This window comes from Chaetodon trifascialis, chromosome 20 (genome assembly GCF_039877785.1).
Source record: "Chaetodon trifascialis isolate fChaTrf1 chromosome 20, fChaTrf1.hap1, whole genome shotgun sequence".
In the NCBI taxonomy this organism is placed as follows: Eukaryota; Metazoa; Chordata; class Actinopteri; order Chaetodontiformes; family Chaetodontidae; genus Chaetodon; species Chaetodon trifascialis.
In genome coordinates this window covers 6,663,733-6,684,743 of record NC_092075.1, presented here as the reverse complement: position 1 = coordinate 6,684,743, position 21,011 = coordinate 6,663,733, and the positions used below count along the sequence as shown (strand labels likewise).

The 21,011-nt window shown below is 43.6% G+C and overlaps 3 protein-coding genes across 4 annotated transcripts in view; 2 read left to right on the top strand and 1 right to left on the bottom strand.

Moving 5' to 3' along the window:
* The window catches only part of csgalnact1a (chondroitin sulfate N-acetylgalactosaminyltransferase 1a), a 33,444-nt gene extending 30,087 nt beyond the window's left edge, over window positions 1–3,357 (top strand). The window contains exon 8 of the mRNA XM_070989174.1: window positions 483–3,357. Within this exon, the coding sequence (XP_070845275.1) occupies window positions 483–778 (296 nt within the window). The 3' untranslated portion in view covers window positions 779–3,357. The remainder of the gene's footprint in view (window positions 1–482) is intronic.
* A 1,627-nt stretch (window positions 3,358–4,984) lies between these two features.
* On the top strand, window positions 4,985–18,479 carry plpp1a (phospholipid phosphatase 1a). Of its 2 annotated transcripts, none has more exons than XM_070989751.1 (6): window positions 4,985–5,546; window positions 10,803–10,954; window positions 12,298–12,578; window positions 14,831–14,888; window positions 16,335–16,511; window positions 17,194–18,479. In XM_070989751.1, exons 1-6 carry the CDS (start codon window positions 5,489–5,491, stop codon window positions 17,311–17,313), a joined length of 846 nt encoding a protein of 281 aa, XP_070845852.1. In that variant the 5' UTR covers window positions 4,985–5,488; the 3' UTR covers window positions 17,314–18,479. The 2 variants fall into 2 exon arrangements, with proteins under 2 accessions (XP_070845852.1, XP_070845851.1); XM_070989750.1 differs by lacking the exon at window positions 10,803–10,954 and adding an exon at window positions 8,509–8,663 and having other exon boundaries at window positions 5,004–5,546.
* Window positions 18,195–21,011, bottom strand: part of mtrex (Mtr4 exosome RNA helicase) — an 18,790-nt gene continuing 15,973 nt past the window's right edge. The window contains exons 24-27 of the mRNA XM_070989749.1: window positions 20,831–20,887; window positions 20,574–20,736; window positions 19,277–19,381; window positions 18,195–18,795 (exon numbers count right to left, since the gene is read on the bottom strand). Coding sequence (XP_070845850.1) covers window positions 18,743–18,795; window positions 19,277–19,381; window positions 20,574–20,736; window positions 20,831–20,887 — 378 coding nt within the window. The 3' untranslated portion in view covers window positions 18,195–18,742. The remainder of the gene's footprint in view (window positions 18,796–19,276; window positions 19,382–20,573; window positions 20,737–20,830; window positions 20,888–21,011) is intronic.

The window sequence follows — 21,011 nt, the reverse complement described above, 5'->3', positions numbered from 1 at the left end:
TTAGGCCACGAGTGCATACACGCAAACAAATGAACAATTTATCTGTTGGGTTCAAATTCCTGTCTTATCTCTGTTTAGCCCTGGAGCCATGGAGCATGAGTTTAAAAAGGGAGACAAAAAGAATGATCTAAATAAAACTGCAGAGAGACACAATGTGTGAGGAAAACCATGCAGGAGTAGTTCAGCTCAGTTAAGTCTGAACATGTTGGTTTAAACACGCCTGGTCCAAAACAGTCCAGCATGTCCTCACGAAACAAGAAATCAGGCAGTGAGGAGAGAAAACTGATTATGATCACATGCTGTAGACTCTAATGAGGATTCATAATCAGCACTCCTTTAAGAGGTAGTGAACGCAGCACTGAAAACAGTAATTACTTAGAAATGTTTGCATATCAAAAGGTTCTTTTACATAACAACCCACCCTGATGGTATAATGAAGTTTTATATTATACGACATCCCCCTTCTGCTCTCTCATCTCCAGGAGGTTTTGACATTGACATCAAAGGCTGGGGGGGCGAAGATGTCCACCTGTACAGAAAGTACCTCCACAGCAACCTCCTAGTGGTCCGAGCACCTTCACGAGGCTTGTTCCACCTGTGGCATGAGAAACACTGTGCTGATGAGCTCCCTCCGGACCAGTACCGCATGTGCATGCAGTCCAAGGCCATGAACGAGGCCTCGCACGGCCAGCTGGGGATGCTGTTCTTCAGGCATGAGATCGAAGCTCACCTCCGCAAACAGAAACAACAGCAGAACTCAAACCCCAAGAAGACCTGAAGTCTTAAAGCTGGTTGAAATACAATCACCACCACGACTGCAATCAGTTGAAATAGCGCAGGTGAATTCAACTGATCTGACCTGCATCAGATTTTAAAGGAATAGTTCAACATTTTAGGAAAATCGCTTGGTCACCTTTTTGTCGGGGGATAGATTAGAAGGCTGAGACCACTCTCATCTCTGTACACCAAATGTGGAGCTAGCAGGTGATTGACTTAGCTTAACATTAAGAGTGGAAACCGGGAATCGGCCAGCTTGGCTCTGTGTGACGGTGACAAATACTGCACCTATAGAGCTCACCAATAAACATGCTGTATCTCTTAACTGTACAATAAGCTAAGTGCAAGAAATGCCTTCATTTCCTGTCTGAAATAGTCAAAGAATAGACGGAAAAAGACTTCGTCTCCTTTGGCCAGAGCTTGTTTCCACTCTTTATACTAAGCTAGGCTAACCGTCTGCAGGCTCCATATTTAGTGTACATTTATAAGATTGGTATCAATCTTTTCATCTAACGGTCTGCATGAAAGTGACTAGGCACATTTCCCAAAATGTCAAACTATTTTTGTAATGAAAAAATGTGAAGACTTTTTACTTTTCCAGGACTCAGTGCACTTTGTTGCTCTGGAAAGAACAACACAGGATGAAGATGAATTAAAACTGAACAGCTTAAGGAATTCATCTTCACAAACGGAGTGGACGTTTGTTGGACATTAATCAGCCGAATGGTCTCCTGTGGCAAACATCTACCTGTAGTTTAATGTCCATTTGTAAAATCCTCTGTAACTGCAGCAAGGCCTTTCAGAAAGAAAACACACAACCTAAGTTTGAGCTCTCTGAACTGTGTGCCTTCTGTGAATGAAACCTGAATGCTGTCCCCTCAGGATGGCCTGTGAACCGACCTACAGGTTTTTATATGTAGGGAAACAGAGCCACCTAGTGGAGTAAAAGTCAACAACATGTTAGTGAATAAACAATGAAGGACTTGTTTGAAGCCTGGAATGGCCTTGTATAGCGTTTCTATAAATTATTGATCTGTAATCCTCTTCACTTTATTTATGTTATTATTTTTGTAAATGCCACCATTTATTAGGATTCTGATTCCCGCTGCAGTTGCTTCCTGGACAGTATTATGTTTGGGCCATTCTCCTCTTTTGTGAAGTGAGACTGATGGTGCTGAGTCAAAGAAAAACATGCTGTGAATGACAGCATCTCCACGGTCCTACAAATGCTGAACGCAGTGACTACAGAAGCAGTCAAGTCGAGAGAAAAGGGTTGAACGTTTTCAGACTGGATGGCAAAATGAAAAACAGATAAGATAGTTTGTAATGATCTCATTTTATGCCTTTTTAGGTTGGTAATTTTACCCCCAAAATAATTGCCATAGGGTCAAAAAAAAAACCAAAAAACTAAGATGACAGTTAAGCTACTAACGTCTGCTATGCTAGCTAGCTTTAGTCAGAGTTTAGCTGTTTTTTCCTTCTCCATCATGATTAGATTCAATTGTTGTCTTGTTTAACGATGTGGATAACAAACTGAATAAGCAAAATGTCAGTTCATTGGATACAGAAAACAACAAGGTGGAAAATTTAGCTAAGCTTTAATTTAAGATAAGTATAACCGCGGCTATCTCACAAGCTAGCTTTCGCATATGTAGCCCTCTTACTTTAGCTGTTAGCATTCTTTGTATGACAAGTACAGCCTGGTAGTAATACACACTGGCAGTAACACACTCAGAATGCAGTAACTACAGAGCCAAAGTAAAGATACTGCATTTTTAGTTTTTAGGTCCAGTCAAATTTAATTTAAAGCAGCAGAAAATGAACATTTTTATGGTTTAATATTTTGTATGGCTTAGTTTTGATCAAACATGTAGCTACTGTTTTTGCATTTGTGGGAAAATGTAGGTGTCAGTAAAATGAATTTTTTTTCTCAAAAGCCCTCTAAGTATGAGACATATGTATTTATGCCCAAAATATATGTTTATTTTTAAAATGTTTAATTTAAAAGCTGAAACATGCTGTAGGTGAATTTGTGTTGTTCGTCACATAACTAATTTGTGGACACATAATGGATAAAGGAGAACAGACTGACTGACAGTAATGCTGTTCCCTGTCCTGACATTGACGATGACTTGACTTGAGTCAGAATGAGACTATTGATCTTAATAATTTTGTTTCTGTCAAATCATCAATCAAATGTGACTCATGTGAGGCCTTGTCAGGAATATCCACACAGAGTGCATTGATGAAGAGATAATGTGACATGTATTGCTGAGCAGTCACAGAAACTGGATCTGTTATACTGTAGGTGTAGAGATATAACTGCCTCGATGGTTACTTTATGTTTGTTTTAATATAGTCTCCCATAAATCTCTCTCCAGCACTTCTTCAGTCACTCAGAACGAGCTGTACTTTAGGTGAATGACCAAAGATATTAAAAGAGGCACTTTTTGAAATATGTTTTTATTGTTTGCCATTGAAGCATTCCTTGTACATTGAATTAATATCTGTACATTTCAAGTTATTTTTTCACTTCATGTAAATGACTTGAATAAAACATACTTGTGCATTGTGTGTATGTTATGTTATGATGTGTTTTCCTATGTCTTCTGCTGTAATTACTAAGCCTTATGCAGCTGTAAGTTGGGATTTAAAAGAAAGCCATTTATATGATTGCCTGAGAATGGTGTTTAACACTTCGGGGCCTCCCTGTAAAAGCTCTGCTTGTCAAGTGGGTATTAAAACAGACTGATAAAAAACATTATTTTTTTTTATCAGGCTCTTCTTATTATGAACAATTGAAACCAAATCCTTACATTAATGTGGTATTAGTGTAGCTTAACCTCCAAAGCACTAGATGGGGTCAGTGAGCTTATAACTGTCAGTTGTGGTCGGTGCTGACTTACCTTCCTCCTTTTTCCTGAGGTGCACATGCAATGACATACACACACACACACACACACACACACACACACACACACACACACACACACACACACACACACACACACACATATACATGGACTGTACAATGATTAGTATACTGAGGCAATAAATTACATACAGATTAGTGGTGTTTTCTTCCATTTAGTCCAATTTCTTATTTGATAAATGGCCATTGGGGGTTATTTAAAAAGTGGCTTTTTGTAATTCCCTGCATGATAAATTTTCATTGCAAAGGCCATGCCAGAGTTGATCAAATCAGACGTGAAGTTCACTGGGCTAGATGAGTCATCATGATACATTTGAAAAGGAATGCAGCCCTGGCATAAAACTGACAACCCAGAAATACCTTGAAGTTGACAAGAGACACAATTTGGGCGGCACTTGTTTTGTTTTACTACTGACATGTTGTACTTGTGAAGAAATACGCATACTCCTGAGGTCTAGGCTACAATAATTGACCACAAAAATGCTGCACAGGTTCACACAGGTAAAACTCTGCCATCCATGCTCCCCTCCAAAGGTAACCATTGCAGTAACAACTACAGTGTAAAGCACATGTCTACATTTTGAGTGATAAAATGTTTGCCTAGGTTGAAAACAATGTTAACCGCTAACTCACTCCAGCCAGTTAGCTTAGCTTATCTTGGCACAATGTCTGGAAATGGGGGAAACAGCTGGCTATGCCTGGTAGTAACTATAATAACTAATTAAAACATGCAACAGTGTTGCAGACAATTATGTGCCAGACCATTTCTTGGCCAGGCTTATTCACTTCCTGGAGTCACCGGTGGTTGCCTGACAATCTTGTGGGTAACAGCAAGGCACCAGGAAGTTACTAGGCCTATTTGACATGTAGTCCAGCACATAGACATCCATGACACTGTAATGTCTTTAAACTTCAGTTTCGGATAAGTCCAACGTGATACAATCATTTTATTTACTTAGTTATTTAGTGAGCTTTAGCGGTGTTGATATATGCTCAGAGACAGTCTTTTTGTGCAAAGATAAACTAACTGGCTGCTAACTGTACCGTTAGCCTCCTAGCTATTTCTTTTATTTCTTAGAATTAGCTAACAGACAATAGTGTCGTATGAATCATCTCTCTCGGCAGGGAAGCGAATAAGTCATTTTCCAAAATGTCAAACTGTTTCTTTCCTAATCCAGGATACAACCCGCTGCTAACACAAAAAAACAAGTTTAGATTTGGTGCGATTCACTGCGCACTGAGCGGGTAATTCAGGTTAAGCTTCATATTTCCGATATTTCCGGTAGCACTTTAAGGCAGCACCAGGCCCGCAGCTGCGGGCGCTTGTGGATCTTTGTGTTCCGTCAAACGGCCGCGACACCGGTTACAGGCGTCGGCCAGCTGGACAGGTGTCCGTCCTAATGAGTAGCCCTCCGTGACAGTGAGTGTTTGTTTTCTTTAACACCTCTACAAACCATCATGAGAGACATGTGGAGTAGTCGGCTCTGCTGCAGTTCACCGCCACCAAACAACAACAACATGCGCAAGACGCGTTATTTCTTCTCTTGATGTGCGCTCTCCTGCGGCCTGGGCGGTCTGCGTGTTCCTCACGAGGGCGTCGACGATTTATTGTGATTTTGTACTATTAGCTGTTGGGGGTGTTTGATCTCACACCCGATCGGAAACAACCGCAGCAGCAGCAGCAGCGACGTCCCAAGGAGGAGCATCCCCCTGGTGTTTATTACAGGAGAGGACGCGCCACAAGCCAGGGACTCGAGACAGAGACAGACGAGAGCAAACATGTTCGAGACAAGAGGAATCCCCTTTGTCCTGCTCGACCTAGCCTGTCTTATTCTAGGTATGTATTTAAATGTCTTTTTGCTGACTGCTGTGGGCTGTTTGTTGCTGCTGTTATTGATATAAGCCGATTTGTGATCTGATATAATCCCTCTGTTCGGATATTTAACAGCTCGCCATCACGTGAAGGGAGTGGTGAATGTCCAGCAGCCCACGAGTGTGATATACTGAGACTGTACTGGAGTTAAACTAATTTTAACCTTTGATGGTACCACTGATTAATCAGTTTTGTTTATGTCATATCTGTTTAATGTCTTCCTAAGTAGGCTGCGGGGTTGCTGCTGTGTTTTCCTCTAATACACAAAGAATGACCTGCTCTTTGTTTCCATTGTATGCAAATTAGTGTCTCCAACGTTTTTGCAGTTGTTTCAGATGCCTGCAGGCATCCAGTGGTTAATAATGATGCTGATATGATGCAACAGCTGCATCACAACACTTATAAGTTCTATCATCATTTTTATGTTAGTTATACTGAAGTACTTTCCTTATTGGGTGCTTTCATAGTTGAAAGTTCTAGTACTTCCTCCCAAATATTCACAGTTTAAGGCTGCATATATGCCTTATTTCTGCTTGTTTAAATCAAACATATGGATTGAAAACTGTCATAAACGTCGCTGCTACAGGCTGTGTAAAAACGCACTAACCAGCACTGACACAGCTCACATGAGTTTCCTGGTTCATGTAACCACACGTGTCCCCCTCAGAGGGTCTAAAACCATCTCATGTGAGGCCACACATCGCCCCGAAACTGTAATCAGATGGAAATGGTAATTTTACCAGTCGTTATCTTACATCTGAAACCGCTGTTTGGGACATTAAACTTTATCTGAAATTGTAGGGACAGTTTTTCAGTCACATTTGAATATATGACTCATTGCATTGGTGGTCAAGGGGCTGTGTGGTTTCCATTCTGCAGTGGAGGGACAGACATTGTCTCTGGAGCTTTACTGCTTTTAAAATCTGATTATGAATGATTGATAAGTTCTGTGAATCATTAAGTTGTAGCTCGCCTCTCACAGTCTACAGTGTATTAAAATGACATATTTACTTGTAGGATTAATACATACAGATATATGCTGCTTGGAAAAATACTTCATGTTAAAAAAAAAAAGTTAATTACCTACTTCTAAAGTCACAGTCTGCGAATGTGCAAATTCAGTTTGTCTCGTGAGTGAAAGGGAATTTAAAATGTAGCTAAACTGCCAAGACTTATTTTATCTTGCATATTTTTTGCAAGTGCAGCTGTGTGACTGTACGAACTCTGTGCTGTTTGGATGATTGATGCAAACTTGATTACTCTGCTAATGACATCAACTATTAGATTATGGCCACACATCTGTGGTAGTCTGTTTCCAGGCTGAGGCATTTTCCGACGGTCATAGACGACCGCATGTGACCAAACACAAACTTACTATCAAGGTTCGGCTCATGAGGGCACGGCTTGACGTACGTCTTAGAGCTGAGAGGACGTCTTCTGTATTCTGAAGGGGATAATATGTGAGGAGAGAGGATAGTTGTCCCAGGTTGCTGACGCAGCTGATTTAATTTTTCCTGCTGCGCAGGCTACCAGTGAGTCTTGATAAAAGATTAAATGGAAAAGAGCCAGCATGCGCTTATGTTTAAATGTCCATGTTTGTGTGTTTGCCCCTCAGTACCACACTTCTAGGTCATCTAGTATGAGAGCAAGTTAAAGTATAACACGGCTGCTCGCTGCAGTTGGGGGTCTTGCCGTCAGCTCGTGTGTGTCTTTCTGGCATTTCCAGCTGTTGTCGCCAGTCAGCTCAGGATGGTGCAGCTGACGGTGTCAATGGCAGAGGAAATGGCAGTCAGAACAAAATTACTAGACAGAAGTTTATAGGACGTTTGTGGAGGTGTGTCTTCGTGCAGTGTCGTGTCTTGTCAATGTGCATTACAGCTCAATAATAGACCCTCACTTTATGCTTGAATGGACGGACAACTGCGCCTGTTCTCCGCTATACAATGGGCTAAATGGGCCAAACAGCCAGAGAAATGACAGCAGCACTACGGTCACACTTTGAACTGTCAAGGCTCATTAACATAATCCGTATCTTTATGGCGTTTTATCTATAGGGAGTGCTTAGCTATGTCCACATCTCCTTTCACACCAACGTGAGTCAGTGCTCCAACAACAAAGCTTCTCAATCCTCGCTGCTGGACAACTGTCCAAGAATAACATCATTTTTTGGCGTCATGAAGTCACTGCTGTTGCTGTCTTTACTCTGTAACGCACAATGCTGCAGAGTTTCTGTCTGAGCTCTGTAATGCACATTTTCTGAGGCTGTTTTTCGTACTGTGAACAAATCTCACTAAAAGACCAAAACCAACAATGAATTGATCCTAAAAACTGGCGTAGCCATGTGCCATGAACCTCCACTGTTGTCCAAAAGCTATTAAAAACACATCAAGGAGCCACAGTGCTGCGCTGGATGACTTGTTCCTCTGTTGCATTAAATAGGGTTGAGTCAATACCACGTGCACGTCGTGCTCATAGGACTGCAAATACTCAATACAGCGACAGATTCACAGCTGGAAATGATGCCAAATGCCAAGTGTGCTATTTGGAGTAACAGTGTCCAGCAGCTGAGGGGGATTCTTTAGCCTTTTTAAATAAAAAATCAACTATATATTTGGGATGTGCAACATCTTAAGAGTTTTGTGCATTGTTGGTTTTGGTCTTTTCATTGAATTTGATAACAGGAGGAACATTAAGAATAAATCCAGACTTACCCTTTAATTGGAAAGGTCGGGCACTCTCACCTCTGTCCTCTCAGATTTAAAATACTTAATTTGGCCCATTTTTATGCACTTTTACAGCCCTACATTCACTTCTATCTGAAAGATGACAGTTTTGAAGAGCTCATCACTTTGCTTTGGCACCTTCACTTTCTCAGCCCTGCCTTTTCTCCCCTTTGACCTCTCCCTCCTGATCTCTCCGTCCACAGGAGGTCTGCCTCTGGCAGCCTTTAACCTGGGTAAGGTCCGCCCCTATCAGAGAGGCTTTTTCTGTAACGATGACAGCATCAGGTACCCTTTCCACCCCAGCACAATCACCTCCACAGTCCTCTACACTGTGGGCTTCACCCTGCCCATTAGCTGCGTAAGTAGGAGTCATTCAAGACAGGTTTGACAACAGCCACATGACCTGTGTTGAGGCTATTATGCTGACTTGCCAACTGCAGGTGTAACTTATAATTTTAGTATGTTCCAAGGTGTGCCAGGGCCTTGGCTCTGGTATGAACTGTGCTGTTTTACAGACACACCTATCTGGAAAGTAGCCATTGTTATTATCAGCTACTCCTGTGCCTTTCTTGTGACGGCAAGTCAAAAATGTCTGCCGTAAGACAGGTCTGTTGGGACTGATAGAGCTGGCAAGTCTGCTGCATTTCCAGAGACAAGTTTAGGATAAATTCTCCCTGTTCGATGATACAGATAAGGCTTTAATCTGTCCGGTAGCTGTTACTATAGCACAGCTACCTGTTCTTAAAACCAGACCAGGCACAGCATGTTTCATTTACAACCCTGATTCCTGGAAAGTAAGGACACTGCGTAAAATATAAATACAACCAAATGTCATCATTTGACATATACTCGACTGAAAGCAGTACAAAGCAGCAACAGACTGGGAAAGCTGTGGAACGCTCCAAAAACACCAGTTTGGATCATTCCACACGTAAACTGCTAAAGGTTCGCTGCTAACAGGTGAGAGTATCATCCTGGAAATGCTCGTCTATCACAAGCGAGGATGAAGCGAGGTTCACCACTTTGTGAACATGTGATTGTATAAAGGACATTATTTATGTTTTACACAGCGTCCCAGCCTTTTTGGAATCAGGGTCGTAGTTCTGGTGCTGTTTCCCGTCTCAGTGCTCGCCAACAGGAGGATGTCCACTTAAAAGCTAATGCAAAATATCAAATCCCGTTCTATCCACACACACACACACACACACACACACACACACACACACACACACACACACACACACACACACACACACACTCATTCACAAAAGTGCTGTCCTTGACCAACATCTGCAGAATTTCTAAAGCTTTCTGCTTCAAAAAACACAAACATCTGGACCAAACTGAACCTCAAATGAAAGAGCCGAATGCCATTCAGTGAACTAGCAGCAGTGCGAAGTTGAAACTTCCAAAAACACAAACAAAAAAATGGATAATAGGAAGCGAGGCCAAGCTTTTTTTTTTTTTGCTTTTGATGACTCATTTTCTTTTTAACGTTAATCTATCGGCTGAACTCTCTGTTGCTGTTGTTAATTAGCGGCACAGACATGCAGGCTGCAGGCTGCAGGCTGCAGGCTGCGTCCCTCTGTTCCTTAAAATAGCTGGAATGCTCTTCTGGAACAGAGCGATTGTTTTTGGAGATCAGCAGGCAAGAAAGTGCTGCTGGTGTGTGTATGCGTGTGTGTGTGTGTGTGTGTGTGCGCGCTGTTGCTTATTGCTTGGAGTTATCAGTGATTTATCCCTTCCACCGCTGTCTGCAGTCTTTCATGCATCACGATGAGTAATCTTAACCTCAGTCTGTAACACTGTTAAGTCTTTAATTGTTATTGTTTTCGAGTTTTTTTTTTCTACTAATCGCTTCATGGTTGAGTGTCTGCCAGAGGAAGCCGTGGGAGAAGATGTGTGAATTCAGAGCTGAGGGGTTCGTTTTAGGAAGAGGTTAACCCAAAAGAGAAGAGGGACGAAGGAGAAATGCGCTCAGAGAAAGTGCGTAACCTCAGCGCGCGTCGGTCACCTGACACCACTGTCTCTGGTCGCTCGCTGACAGCTTACAGGAGCTGTGGGTTTCACGGGAGCTGACGCCGATCCAGACACACAATCCCTGATAAAAAACACACCTGGTGCACCTGCATGACAGCTTAATGAGGGCCGTGCCCAATAACCTGCTGTGAAATGTCATTTTTGTATTGCCTTTTCTCTATTAACATGGACTTCTCATCAGCCTGTGACTGTCTCATCGCCATGCAGCACTTAACATTTAATAACATGCCGTTCATATTTGCACCTCAATGCTCCTGAAAGTTGTCGAGGACGCCGCCGCCGCCGCCGCCTTCTTCAGAGGATGTGACGTCCGCTGTGACCCTCTCACACGGCTCTTGTCTCCTGCTTTGTACAGGCATGCAGCGTTGCATCGTGGGTAGGGGTCCGGGCCCCACTGACATGATCTTGTAACCTGAATTTTGTTTCTTTGTCTCTTCTCTCATTGCTTCTCTGCTAGTTGGACTCCCATTTGTAATACTCAATGTGCAGCACAGTCCTTTCCGCCGAGGCTTTTTCTGTAATGACGATTCGATCAAGTACCCCTTTAAAGAAGACACCATTTCCCCTCAGTTGTTAGGAGGTGTTATGATTCCTGTCACAATACTCACTGTAAGTGCATCTGTTTTGTTTTCTGCTAACGGTTTCCTTTCACCGTTTCCTCTTGCTTCTTCTGGAATGCTTATCTTGATCCACTTTTACACTCTTCTGTTTCCTTTTGTTTTAATCCACAATTGCTGCTAAATACATTATTCTATAACAATAATGTATGCGTGTTTTTAATCGCTTGCCACCATTAACTGTAAATTAATTTGCTCACTGCATGTTGGAGAAAGCTTTCTCAAAGGTGACCTGAGGCAGACCTCTGCTTTGAAACGTACTATCCCAGCCCTGACTTAGCTTGCAGAAGGACACTAAATACGGATGTGAAGCTCGTCATGGGCAGATGCCGAGTGGAATTGAAAAAATGTGATGGCGTTTAAAGCGCCTACAAGAGTCCATTCAGCATGTGAACAGTGAAAACATCCTTTCACAAACAGTTCCCCGCTGCAGGTTCCATCTTCAGAAGGGATTGAAAGAAGCAGGCCTCCATCTTTTACATACTAAACATCCTTTGGTTAATATTTTTATTAAGAAATATCCCACAGCTGACTCTGAAGTGAGGAGGGAAAAGGCTATTTGAAAAGAGGATGCAAGCTGAAATGAGCTTGAAAGACCTGCAGGGTTACGAATAGTCCCGCTCTACACGGGTCTTTGAAAGGTTTCAGGCCTTGGTCACGTAAAGCATGTTTAGCTGCAGTAAGATGAGGTAAAATAGATGCCTTAAGGGCCGTCTCTGGCTCTCATGTGAGAGGAGCGTAAGCCCTCTGGGCCTGTTATCTCTTATCAGACACATTCATGCGCCCAAGAGGAATTCATGAGTCATTCATCGACACATCACACAGACACGAACACACGCAAAAACAAGTTTGACTGTCAGACCTGAAGATAATAACACTAACTCTCAGAAGAAACACATTATTATTTTAAGTGGACATCATCCTGTGGCACGATGCGTTCAGCAGAATATTAGATTAGAAGATCAGTTCCGCTCTCTGTTTAACATGAAGCTAAGACATGAGACAGTTAGCCTAGCTTAGCATAAAGGCTGGTCAAAATCTCTGAAGCTTATATCTTAATTCAGCTGCACAAAAACTGAACTGCTGGTCGTCTGATTTTTCCTCCAGTGTTCAGTCTTTATGCTAAGCTAAGCTAACTGCTGGTGCTGATGGGAGTATTTGGCATACAGACGTGAGAGCGGTATCGATCTTCTCTAACAGTGAGCCTGATTATGTAATATCTCTGTCTCTGATGTTGTAGATGTTGTTCAGGCTCATCTTGAAGTTTCTTTTGGAGTCTGGCGTCTCTGCACAAACCTCTAACGCTGTACCTTTTCCTCCCTCGCCTCCTTCCAGATGATCTTTGGCGAGTGCCTTTCAGTTTATCTAAAGCGCATCAAGTCCAAGTCCTCTTTCGGCAGCTACGTGGCCTGCGTTTACAAAGCCGTCGGCACCTTCCTCTTCGGTGCCGCTATGAGCCAGTCTCTCACCGACATAGCCAAGTATTCTATTGGCCGGCTCAGGCCGCACTTCCTGGATGTGTGCAAACCTGATTGGAAGCTTATCAACTGCTCGTCAGGGGCTTATATTGAAGACTTCACCTGCACTGGGGACTCAGTCATGGTCAACGAGGGCAGGTAGGTACTGCTCTGCTCTGCCTCAAAGCTTGGATCTTTTACAGCGTTCACATGTGGATGCATGAATGTCTTAATCGATTAGTGAAAATTTGGTAACAAGAGAAAGTCATCAGCAGATGAATTGATGACATAATAGTCATGAGCTGCAGCCTTAGACGAGTGAGGTGTTTGCTGCTGAAATTAGCTCCTCATTTAAACTTATGGCACTCTGGGTTCTGGATGTGTTGCTCAACAGATTAACAGAAAAAGCTCCAAACTTCTGCGCTTTCCATTGTTTTGCAACCTGCCCATGCTGAGCGTACAAAGGTTGTGTCACGTGTCACTAAACAACCCACGAATGATTATGTAATTCATAATGCGATACGTCACTCAGGGCATACCCCTGTGAAGTTGCGCAACCTTTAGTTTCTAGTAACTGTTTGCACACAGATGGCATAAAGCTGTGTTTTTAACAAGCCAGAGATAGCGGTGAGAGTCGAGTTAATATCAGGAATGTAATCCTTGTTTTGATTGGACTTATCAGCTCAGGGCAGAAGGAAGTGTCCTGGGAGGAGAGGATATCCACTCCTCATTCTGATGGAGGCACGACCAGCGAGACCAGCAGTAATTATAGCAGCAGAGGCCTGAACGGTGACCGTGTGTAAAGAGCAGTTTATTTTGGGCTATGAGGAACTTTTTACTCCTCTAACCAGTTCTGCTTTTTGAGGTCAAGTTAGTTATTCTGCTTACATATTCTTATATGTAGTATCCCTGAGGTGCAGCGTTTGAGTCTCAGAGCGGAGTGGAAATGTGCCCCCAGCCCTCCGAGGTATCTGCTGCACATTTAGCAGGGTGTGGTGCACGATTGTTGATGTTTCCCGCCCCATTACCACTCTTTTTTTAACGAGACAGACGCTTATCAGCACGTTAAAAGAAGGATCCGGTGATTTGAGGCAGATATCCAGAGCTTGAAGATTAATGTCAGGACATATTAAATATATATGAGTGTGTGTGTTTGGGATGCCCTGCTAGTCACTAATAGAGCTAATAAGTGCAGCAGGAGAGGAGGTCAGGATCATCTTACTGTAAGATGATTCCTGCTTGGCTCTCCCATCCGAGCAGAGAGAGGAGGCCAGCCGGCAGAGCTGTGTGTGCGTTTGTTTCATTTTAAGAGGCAGAGATGCCCGAGAGGTGCTCAAAGGGAAGTGTAATGAAAAAGGTTACTTCTTCTGTTTGGTGGGAATCCATAAACCACAAATGAATCTTTTATCCCAGTGGATGCTGTTCATGTGGAGTGAGGGGAGGCCTCTGGGGGTCTGACCATCCTGCAGTTTTAATGTGATGCCACAGGGGATGTATGGAGGGCAGCATTATTATTGCATTTGCCAGTTTTTGTTACTGAAGTCTGTCTGATCAGCCTTCATTACCCACCAACAAACACTGTCGGTGCTGAAAGGAGTTGTAGATTAAATTGACTGATCATAAAAACACACAGTTTCTAAACATTCACTGATTTCAGCTTCTTAAGTGTGAGCATTTTCTCCTTTGCTCTATTTTCATATTGTAAGCTAAATGTCTTTACGGTATTGGACGGTTGGTTGGAGTAAACAAGCTGAAAACATTGCTTTGTGATCCGCTAATCTGCAGCCATGCTAGCAGCTCTGTGAGGCTGTGCTTTAAGCTAAATGCTAACATCAGCACGCTAACATGCTCACAACAGCGTAACATGCTAAGGTTTAGCAGGCATGAAACTCTTAGTTTAGCATGTTAGCATGCTAACAGTCGCTAATTAGTACTACAGGCTGATGGACATTGGTTTGCAGGTTTTTGGTCATAGACAAAAGTATTGATAAAACTAAGTGATTGGTAAACACTTCTCTCCCCCCCCCCCCCCCCCCCATGCAGTGCACACCAAATCAGCAGGCGTAGCGTAACATTACACAGTGTCATGTCTATTCATGGCTGTTGCTGTACATGTGGTCGAGACAACAGTATAAAAACACAGCACTGTTACTATAAACAGGAAGTAACTAGGGGGGGGGGGGGGGGTGCGGGCAGGGCTGGAGGTCCACCACATCCCTCATCTCTCTCAAAAGCCACTTCTCCAAAATGCAACAAGTTACCTGAGAGTGAGCGTGGCCTCCAGCAGGGACCTGGAATAAAGCCGATGGTTTGTTCTGTCGACACGACAAAGATGTCCTCTGAAATGTTTGCTGCAGATGAATTATGCACAGAACAACGTGTAGAGCCATGCTTTTGTCTCTCTGTTGCAGGCTGTCCTTCTACTCGGGCCACTCCTCTTTTTCCATGTACTGCATGCTGTTCCTGGCTGTAAGTACCTGATCACTTACTTATTGATCTGCACATCCTACTCATCTGTATGTAGTGGAGCACTGCGGCAGGTTGCACAACAGGACAATCTGGACATTAAAGTTCTTTAGCAAATCAAATCCTTGAGCTGTACATACATTTCTAAACAGTCGTCATGTTATTTGGTAATCTTCTTTGGGAATATATGCTTATTTTCTTTTGCTGAGCGGCCGATGAGAAGATCGATACCACTCTCACGTCTCTGTCCATTAAATCTAAAGCTACAGGCAGCAGCCAGGTAGCTTAGCTTAGCATAAAGACTGGAAACAGAGGGAAGAGCTAGCCTGGCTCTGTTAAAATAAATCAAAACTGATGTGTAAAAATCTAATTTTGGGGTCTTACAGGAAGTTCTGTCCTGACTATTTCACTCCCTCCCTTTCACTCCTGGATTTTAAGTTATGTAAGCTAACAGTCTGCTGGCTGCAGCCTTGTATTGAACGGACAGAAATCGATCTTCTACCACTCCTTTCATACACCTCGCTCTGCTCGGAGGGTTGCAGCATCCATGACTACCGTGATTGTTCAGAGCTGATGTTGCTGTCCAGCCCTGATGAACTTTATAGGCTGCTGATTCATTCAACGCCAGCAGATAAAAATAGACCCGGGGACAAAGTCCTGGCACCAGCATGAAGCTCTCGCTCCCTCTGCGCTCGAGTTCAAGGCAGCAGCTGACATCTAAACGTGTACCTACAAACACCGGAGTGCTTTTCTTTTCCCCCAAAGCCGCCAAACCCACAGAGCGTGCGTCAGAAATGCAGTGCGACAGGAAGCGAAACGTGAATCTGGATAAAGCGGCCAAGCGTGTTTGTCCTTGATTGAATGGAAATGAAAAGAAACGCCCTGTTTTTAATACATACAGATGCTCCACAGGGGAGCGTGACGCTTGGCAGATTCTTTCTTTATAACTCATCCTGCTCCAGAGCTGGTGCGACGGGTTAGACTATACATCCAGAAAATAAACAGTTACTTCTATCAGTGAAATTGATTATTTCGAGGTCAGTTTGACAAAGTGAAATCTGGCCTGCGGGAGAATTCCTCCCCTTTAAAATGCACAGGAGGAAGCGAATATAGAAGCTGCTAACTAAAAGAAAGAGGATGTTTGTTCTGGGACATTTTCATAACAGCTTCCTGCTTGATAGATTGTCAGTGGTGTGGTGATGGAAGTGGAAATGGAAACACACTGAGTCATCTGCAGCTCATTTTCCTGCCACAGTCATCCCACGACTGCCAAACGTACAGTAACGCTCCCGTCCGTGTTACAGTGAGCGCCAGTGACACGCTTTCATTAAAGTGACTCCAAACGTAGCTGCTCTGTATTTTAAACGCACGGCCGTGTGTGTGTGTGTGTGTGTGTGTGTGTGTGTGTGTGTGTGTGTGTGTGTGTGTGTGTGTGTGTGTGTTTCCCAGCTCTACCTGCAGGCTCGGCTTCAGGCCGAATGGGCGAGGCTGCTGAGACCCACAATCCAGTTTTTCCTGATTGCTGCCACGGTCTACACGGGATTTTCAAGGGTGTCGGATTATAAACATCACTGGAGCGATGTGCTGACTGGACTCCTGCAGGGCGCCCTCATGGCCATCCTGGTGGTAAGTGCTGCGTCTTCCTTTAAAGGAACAGTTTGGCATTTTTGGGAACGTGAATGCACTTCCATTTGCTGCCTTTTATGAGACAGCGACAGTGGAGAGATAAGAGGAGCTGACAAGGACATGTCCTTAGATGAAACCAGGGAGGTCACGTTTTTGCTTTCTTGCCATTGGTTTGATGAGAAGGCTGATATGACTCATATCTGTCAGTTAAATATAAAACTACAATCAGGAGAGGCTTAGCTTAGCATAGCATGAGCAGTGGGAAACAGCCAGCCTGAGTCCACAGGCATGCTAGCTGCTCAGTGAGGCTGTTCTCTAGCATTAGCATTTAAAAACAAAAACACGGCAATCCCTCATGTGAAATAACCAAAACTGAAGAGAAACATAAAAATGGTGGTTCTTGTGCTTAGTGAGTGTCAGATGTGCTGGTAGGCAGATTTTTTTTAACCTTTAGACAGCCAGGCTGATTGTTTACTCCTGTTTTCAGTCTCTATGCTAAGCTAGCTCCTGGACGTAGCTTCATATTCAACAGACCAACATGAGTGGAATCAGCCTTTTTATCGAACTCTGAGCAAGAACGTGGAAAGTGTTTTTCCTAAAAATGCCAAACTACTCCTGCAAAGGTGCTGATCCATCACCTGAAGTGAGCCCTGTTGTAAGATTCTCTCGCTGTATCTTGCAGGTTTTCTTCGTGTCCGACTTTTTCAAGCCGCACGTCGATCCCCGTAAAGAGGTGGACATCCCGCACACAACCCTGCAGGAGACCCCGACGAACGGAAACCACTTTGAGAGCCCCAACTAAGCTAATCGAGAGGTGGAGGGCGACGACCTCTGCTCTGTCCAAACGCACACCCAGGACTCCCAGCTCTCGAGCCTTTCATCTCACGCAAATTCTCATCCGACGCCCTGCATGGATTTACAGCGCGCTTACTTCAAGGACGCTCCTGGATGACCGTGCATCCCAGAAGAAGCTCCTGGACCCTCAGGCCCGTTCAGATTTTAAGCATTTTAGGCAATTCGCTGTCTTTGTCCACTTCGATTCTCTGTCTGGAAAGAAGGTGCTGAGACTATGTGTCCAAACCTTGTAGATAGGCTCAAGTGACTGAGGCAGATGTAGTTTAGAGATTCTTTGAGGACAGGAACCAACAATTTATTCATGCATCTATCTACTGAGCTGGTGGGAAGACTAACCTGCACGAGCCCACTAAAGGGTCTGACCACTGCTGGGGGAGAGAGAAGCGAGGGTTGGAAACCTGTGAATGTAACCTTGCTTTGTGCTTTTCCTGACCTGGAGTCAGTCTGCTCAAGGATCTGATCGAGGATCAGTTTCGACTCCCGCACCCAGAGAGACGGCCGAGTCTCGTAACTTCGCTGCCTTAAGTCCAGTGTTAATTAAAGGGCTAATTCTAAGACGAATGTTTGCTTATCAAGGCTTGAACGCGCCAGAGACTAAAGCTGATCCTAGATCAGAGGGTTAACGGCCGACTCCAGGTCAACGCCACTGCCGCCTCATTCTCCCGCTGTCTAACCTGGTCGAGGCTTGACTGGAATCATGTTTGGTTAGAGAGCGGAAGAGTCGACGGTCAGTTTAAGTCCCGTGTTGCCTTTGCTGGACTGCTGCTGCTATCACAGCTCCTGTGTATCTGAGAACTCATATAAGCATCAAGTCAACAGACAACTGTGTACTTTTGTATAATCTGTATGTAAAACAAATCGCCATACAGACTTTTATTGAAAAAGAAAATGTTACATATGTACAAATGTCTAAAACAAGAAGAAAACCAGGAACATTAAAGCCATTTTACCCATTATCATGAACACAGACGAAACATAATGTTTGAGTGTATTATGTCATGAGCCGTCACAGAATTAAAGCATGACTTATGTTGTTTACTTTCTCATCGAAGTCATTTCTCTTGTGCACCACTTTGCTCGCTGTAAGCAAAAATAATAAAGGCATGAATGTTCAATGTACTCTGGCCGCACGGATGCATTCACCTCAAAGAAAAGCGCTCACCGTGGACGAAACGACTCGACTGGACAAAAGTCAGATAAGAACTGACCTTTACTTAACTTTGACATTTAACATTAACATTTTAAGAAAAAAACACACTGAAACAAAGAGAACGGAGGGCCGAGAGATGTACGGAGGGTTAATGGTGACTAAAAGCTAACAACATTTACCCTCCAGAGGCCCGAATTGCCGTCCTGTGCTGGAAGCTGGGACGTCTCTATAGGTAGAGACTGGCAGCAAATACTATGTCTCTCTTGATCTTCGTTATTCCTGCAGAGACAGAAATTAAGAGTGAATTAATGTTTGAAATAAATCAAGTAAAACTTCAACAATTCCAGACAGACGTTAGTGTCAGCTAGCGAGAAAAGACAAATTCACCACAAAACGCAGCACTTTTAAAAGCTGACAGCCACAAAACATGAGGGTGAAACGTCTGGAATTTAAAAGATGGTGGAGCAGAGTAGGGTTGCAATTAGAAGTGCAACTAACATTTTTCATGATGGATTAATCTGCCAATTCTATTTCTTGAGACGATTTAGACGATAAGAAAGTCAGAAAATGTCCAAAAAAAATTAAAAAATCCATCACAACAACCCAAGTGTCCAAGAGTGTAAAGTGATGTCATCTAATGTTGTGTTTTGTCCAGCAAATAGTCCAAACCCCAAAGATATTCAGTCAAGTGTCACAGGAGGCGAGTTGATTTCCTGTCTGACTGGACGAGTGACGGATTCGTCGCTGTGCTGCTTCTCACCTTCAGCGAACTTGTTCTCCAGCTCAGTGTTGCCGATGGCCTTGGCTGCAGAACACATTTGTCTGAGCACCTCCTCCAGACGGCGCATGCAGCGGATGATGCTCCCTGCAGGAGACGGACACAAAGACACAGACGCACACACATACAGCGTTTAGCGTAAACATCAAATCTCGGTTTATTTTACCGCCATAAACCAGCTTTAATCCATCCTGAATGTTTGACGGCAGAAGATCACACATCGCTTTTTAAACTTGACAAACAGAATTTCCTGATAATTTCCAAGAGACTTCTATTACTATTACTGAACATATGGACATTTTATGCTTCCAATAACAAATCAATGATGAATCAGCTCATCAGTTTAAATGAAGCTCTTGTAGAAAACTCTCCAGAGAAGCATTTGGAAATTACAGACCCGAAAAAGCGTCAGTGAAGTAACATCTAAATCCGATTTCTCAATTCACCAATGTACACGAGCACTTACACCCTCGAGTTTCTCAACTCTGCATTACATCCTCATTATGCTGACATCTAATGTTTTCCAGCTGAGGTCACAGAGGCAGAAAGAGAGGAGGACGATGGACTCTGAGCCGCCTTCAACTCAAATCACACGTCATAAGTCAATGAGCGAGCCGCTGACAGCCTCCATGATGCTGCGCGAGTGACAGTGAGGCCATCGAAGGTGAAGCCGTGCAGGAGGTATTCACATCTTGTACTTCAGAATAAGTACTGAAGTACTTTCAGCAAAATGTACACTTTGGGATTTTAGTTCCAACGCGGGGGTCGGGCCCCTACAAATGGTCACAAGGCAAGGGGGGTCACAAGGGGTCGTGAGATGACGAATGAGGCGGGAAAGAAGAACAAAGTCGCACAAATGAGCCGTGATGTTCTGGATGTTTCTCTAATCTATTTCAGGAAATACTGCATCGGACTATATTAAGTGAAATATTGGACACATTTGCGTTTGGGGGCTGATAACAGTTATCAAATGAAACCACTGGAGACGTTTTGAGGGGAAGTCGGTCTTTGTTTGACAGTAATAAAGGGCCTCAGCTACGTGCTGCCTGAACTCGTCCCAAAAACATCGGTTTAATCTTTAACGTTGAAATGTGTTTTGTTAGTTTATGAGTCTGTTAAATTTTAATCTGAAATGCAATGTCACATTCATGTAATGAGGTATAATATTTCTGTCATGGGCCTCCAAACTGTGTGAAAGCTTCATGGATCCAATGAGCCAAAGCAAAGAAACACGTAACAACAGCTGCATTTTAAGCTGTCGTGAACATGAACGGCGCACCTTCAAAGACGTCTGTCATCTTGCAGATCTGAGCAAACGTGGCGCCGTTGGCCCAGGCGAACACCACGTCCATCAGGTGGGGCTTGAACTGGTTCAGGTATGTCTCCTCGTCCACCTCCAGCTTGGCGTCCGCAGAGACTTTGGCGATTCGCTTCGCACACTCCTGAAGGCGACACACACGACAGCGTTCACATTTCCGCCCAATTCAAACCTTTAACGATGAGAAACTAATCGAGGATGGTTTGAAGTCGTCTCACCTGCATCTGCCTCAGAGGTGCGGCGAGCTGCTCTGTCAGTTTTGGCATCTCACTGGCCTGGAGAGCAAAATGGCGTCATTACTGTTGTGATAGCACTGATTTGTAGTTGGTAATCTAAACACCTTTAAACCTCCTGTGAACGTGTTTGAGAGCACACTGATTGACTCTCCCTCAGGCAGAA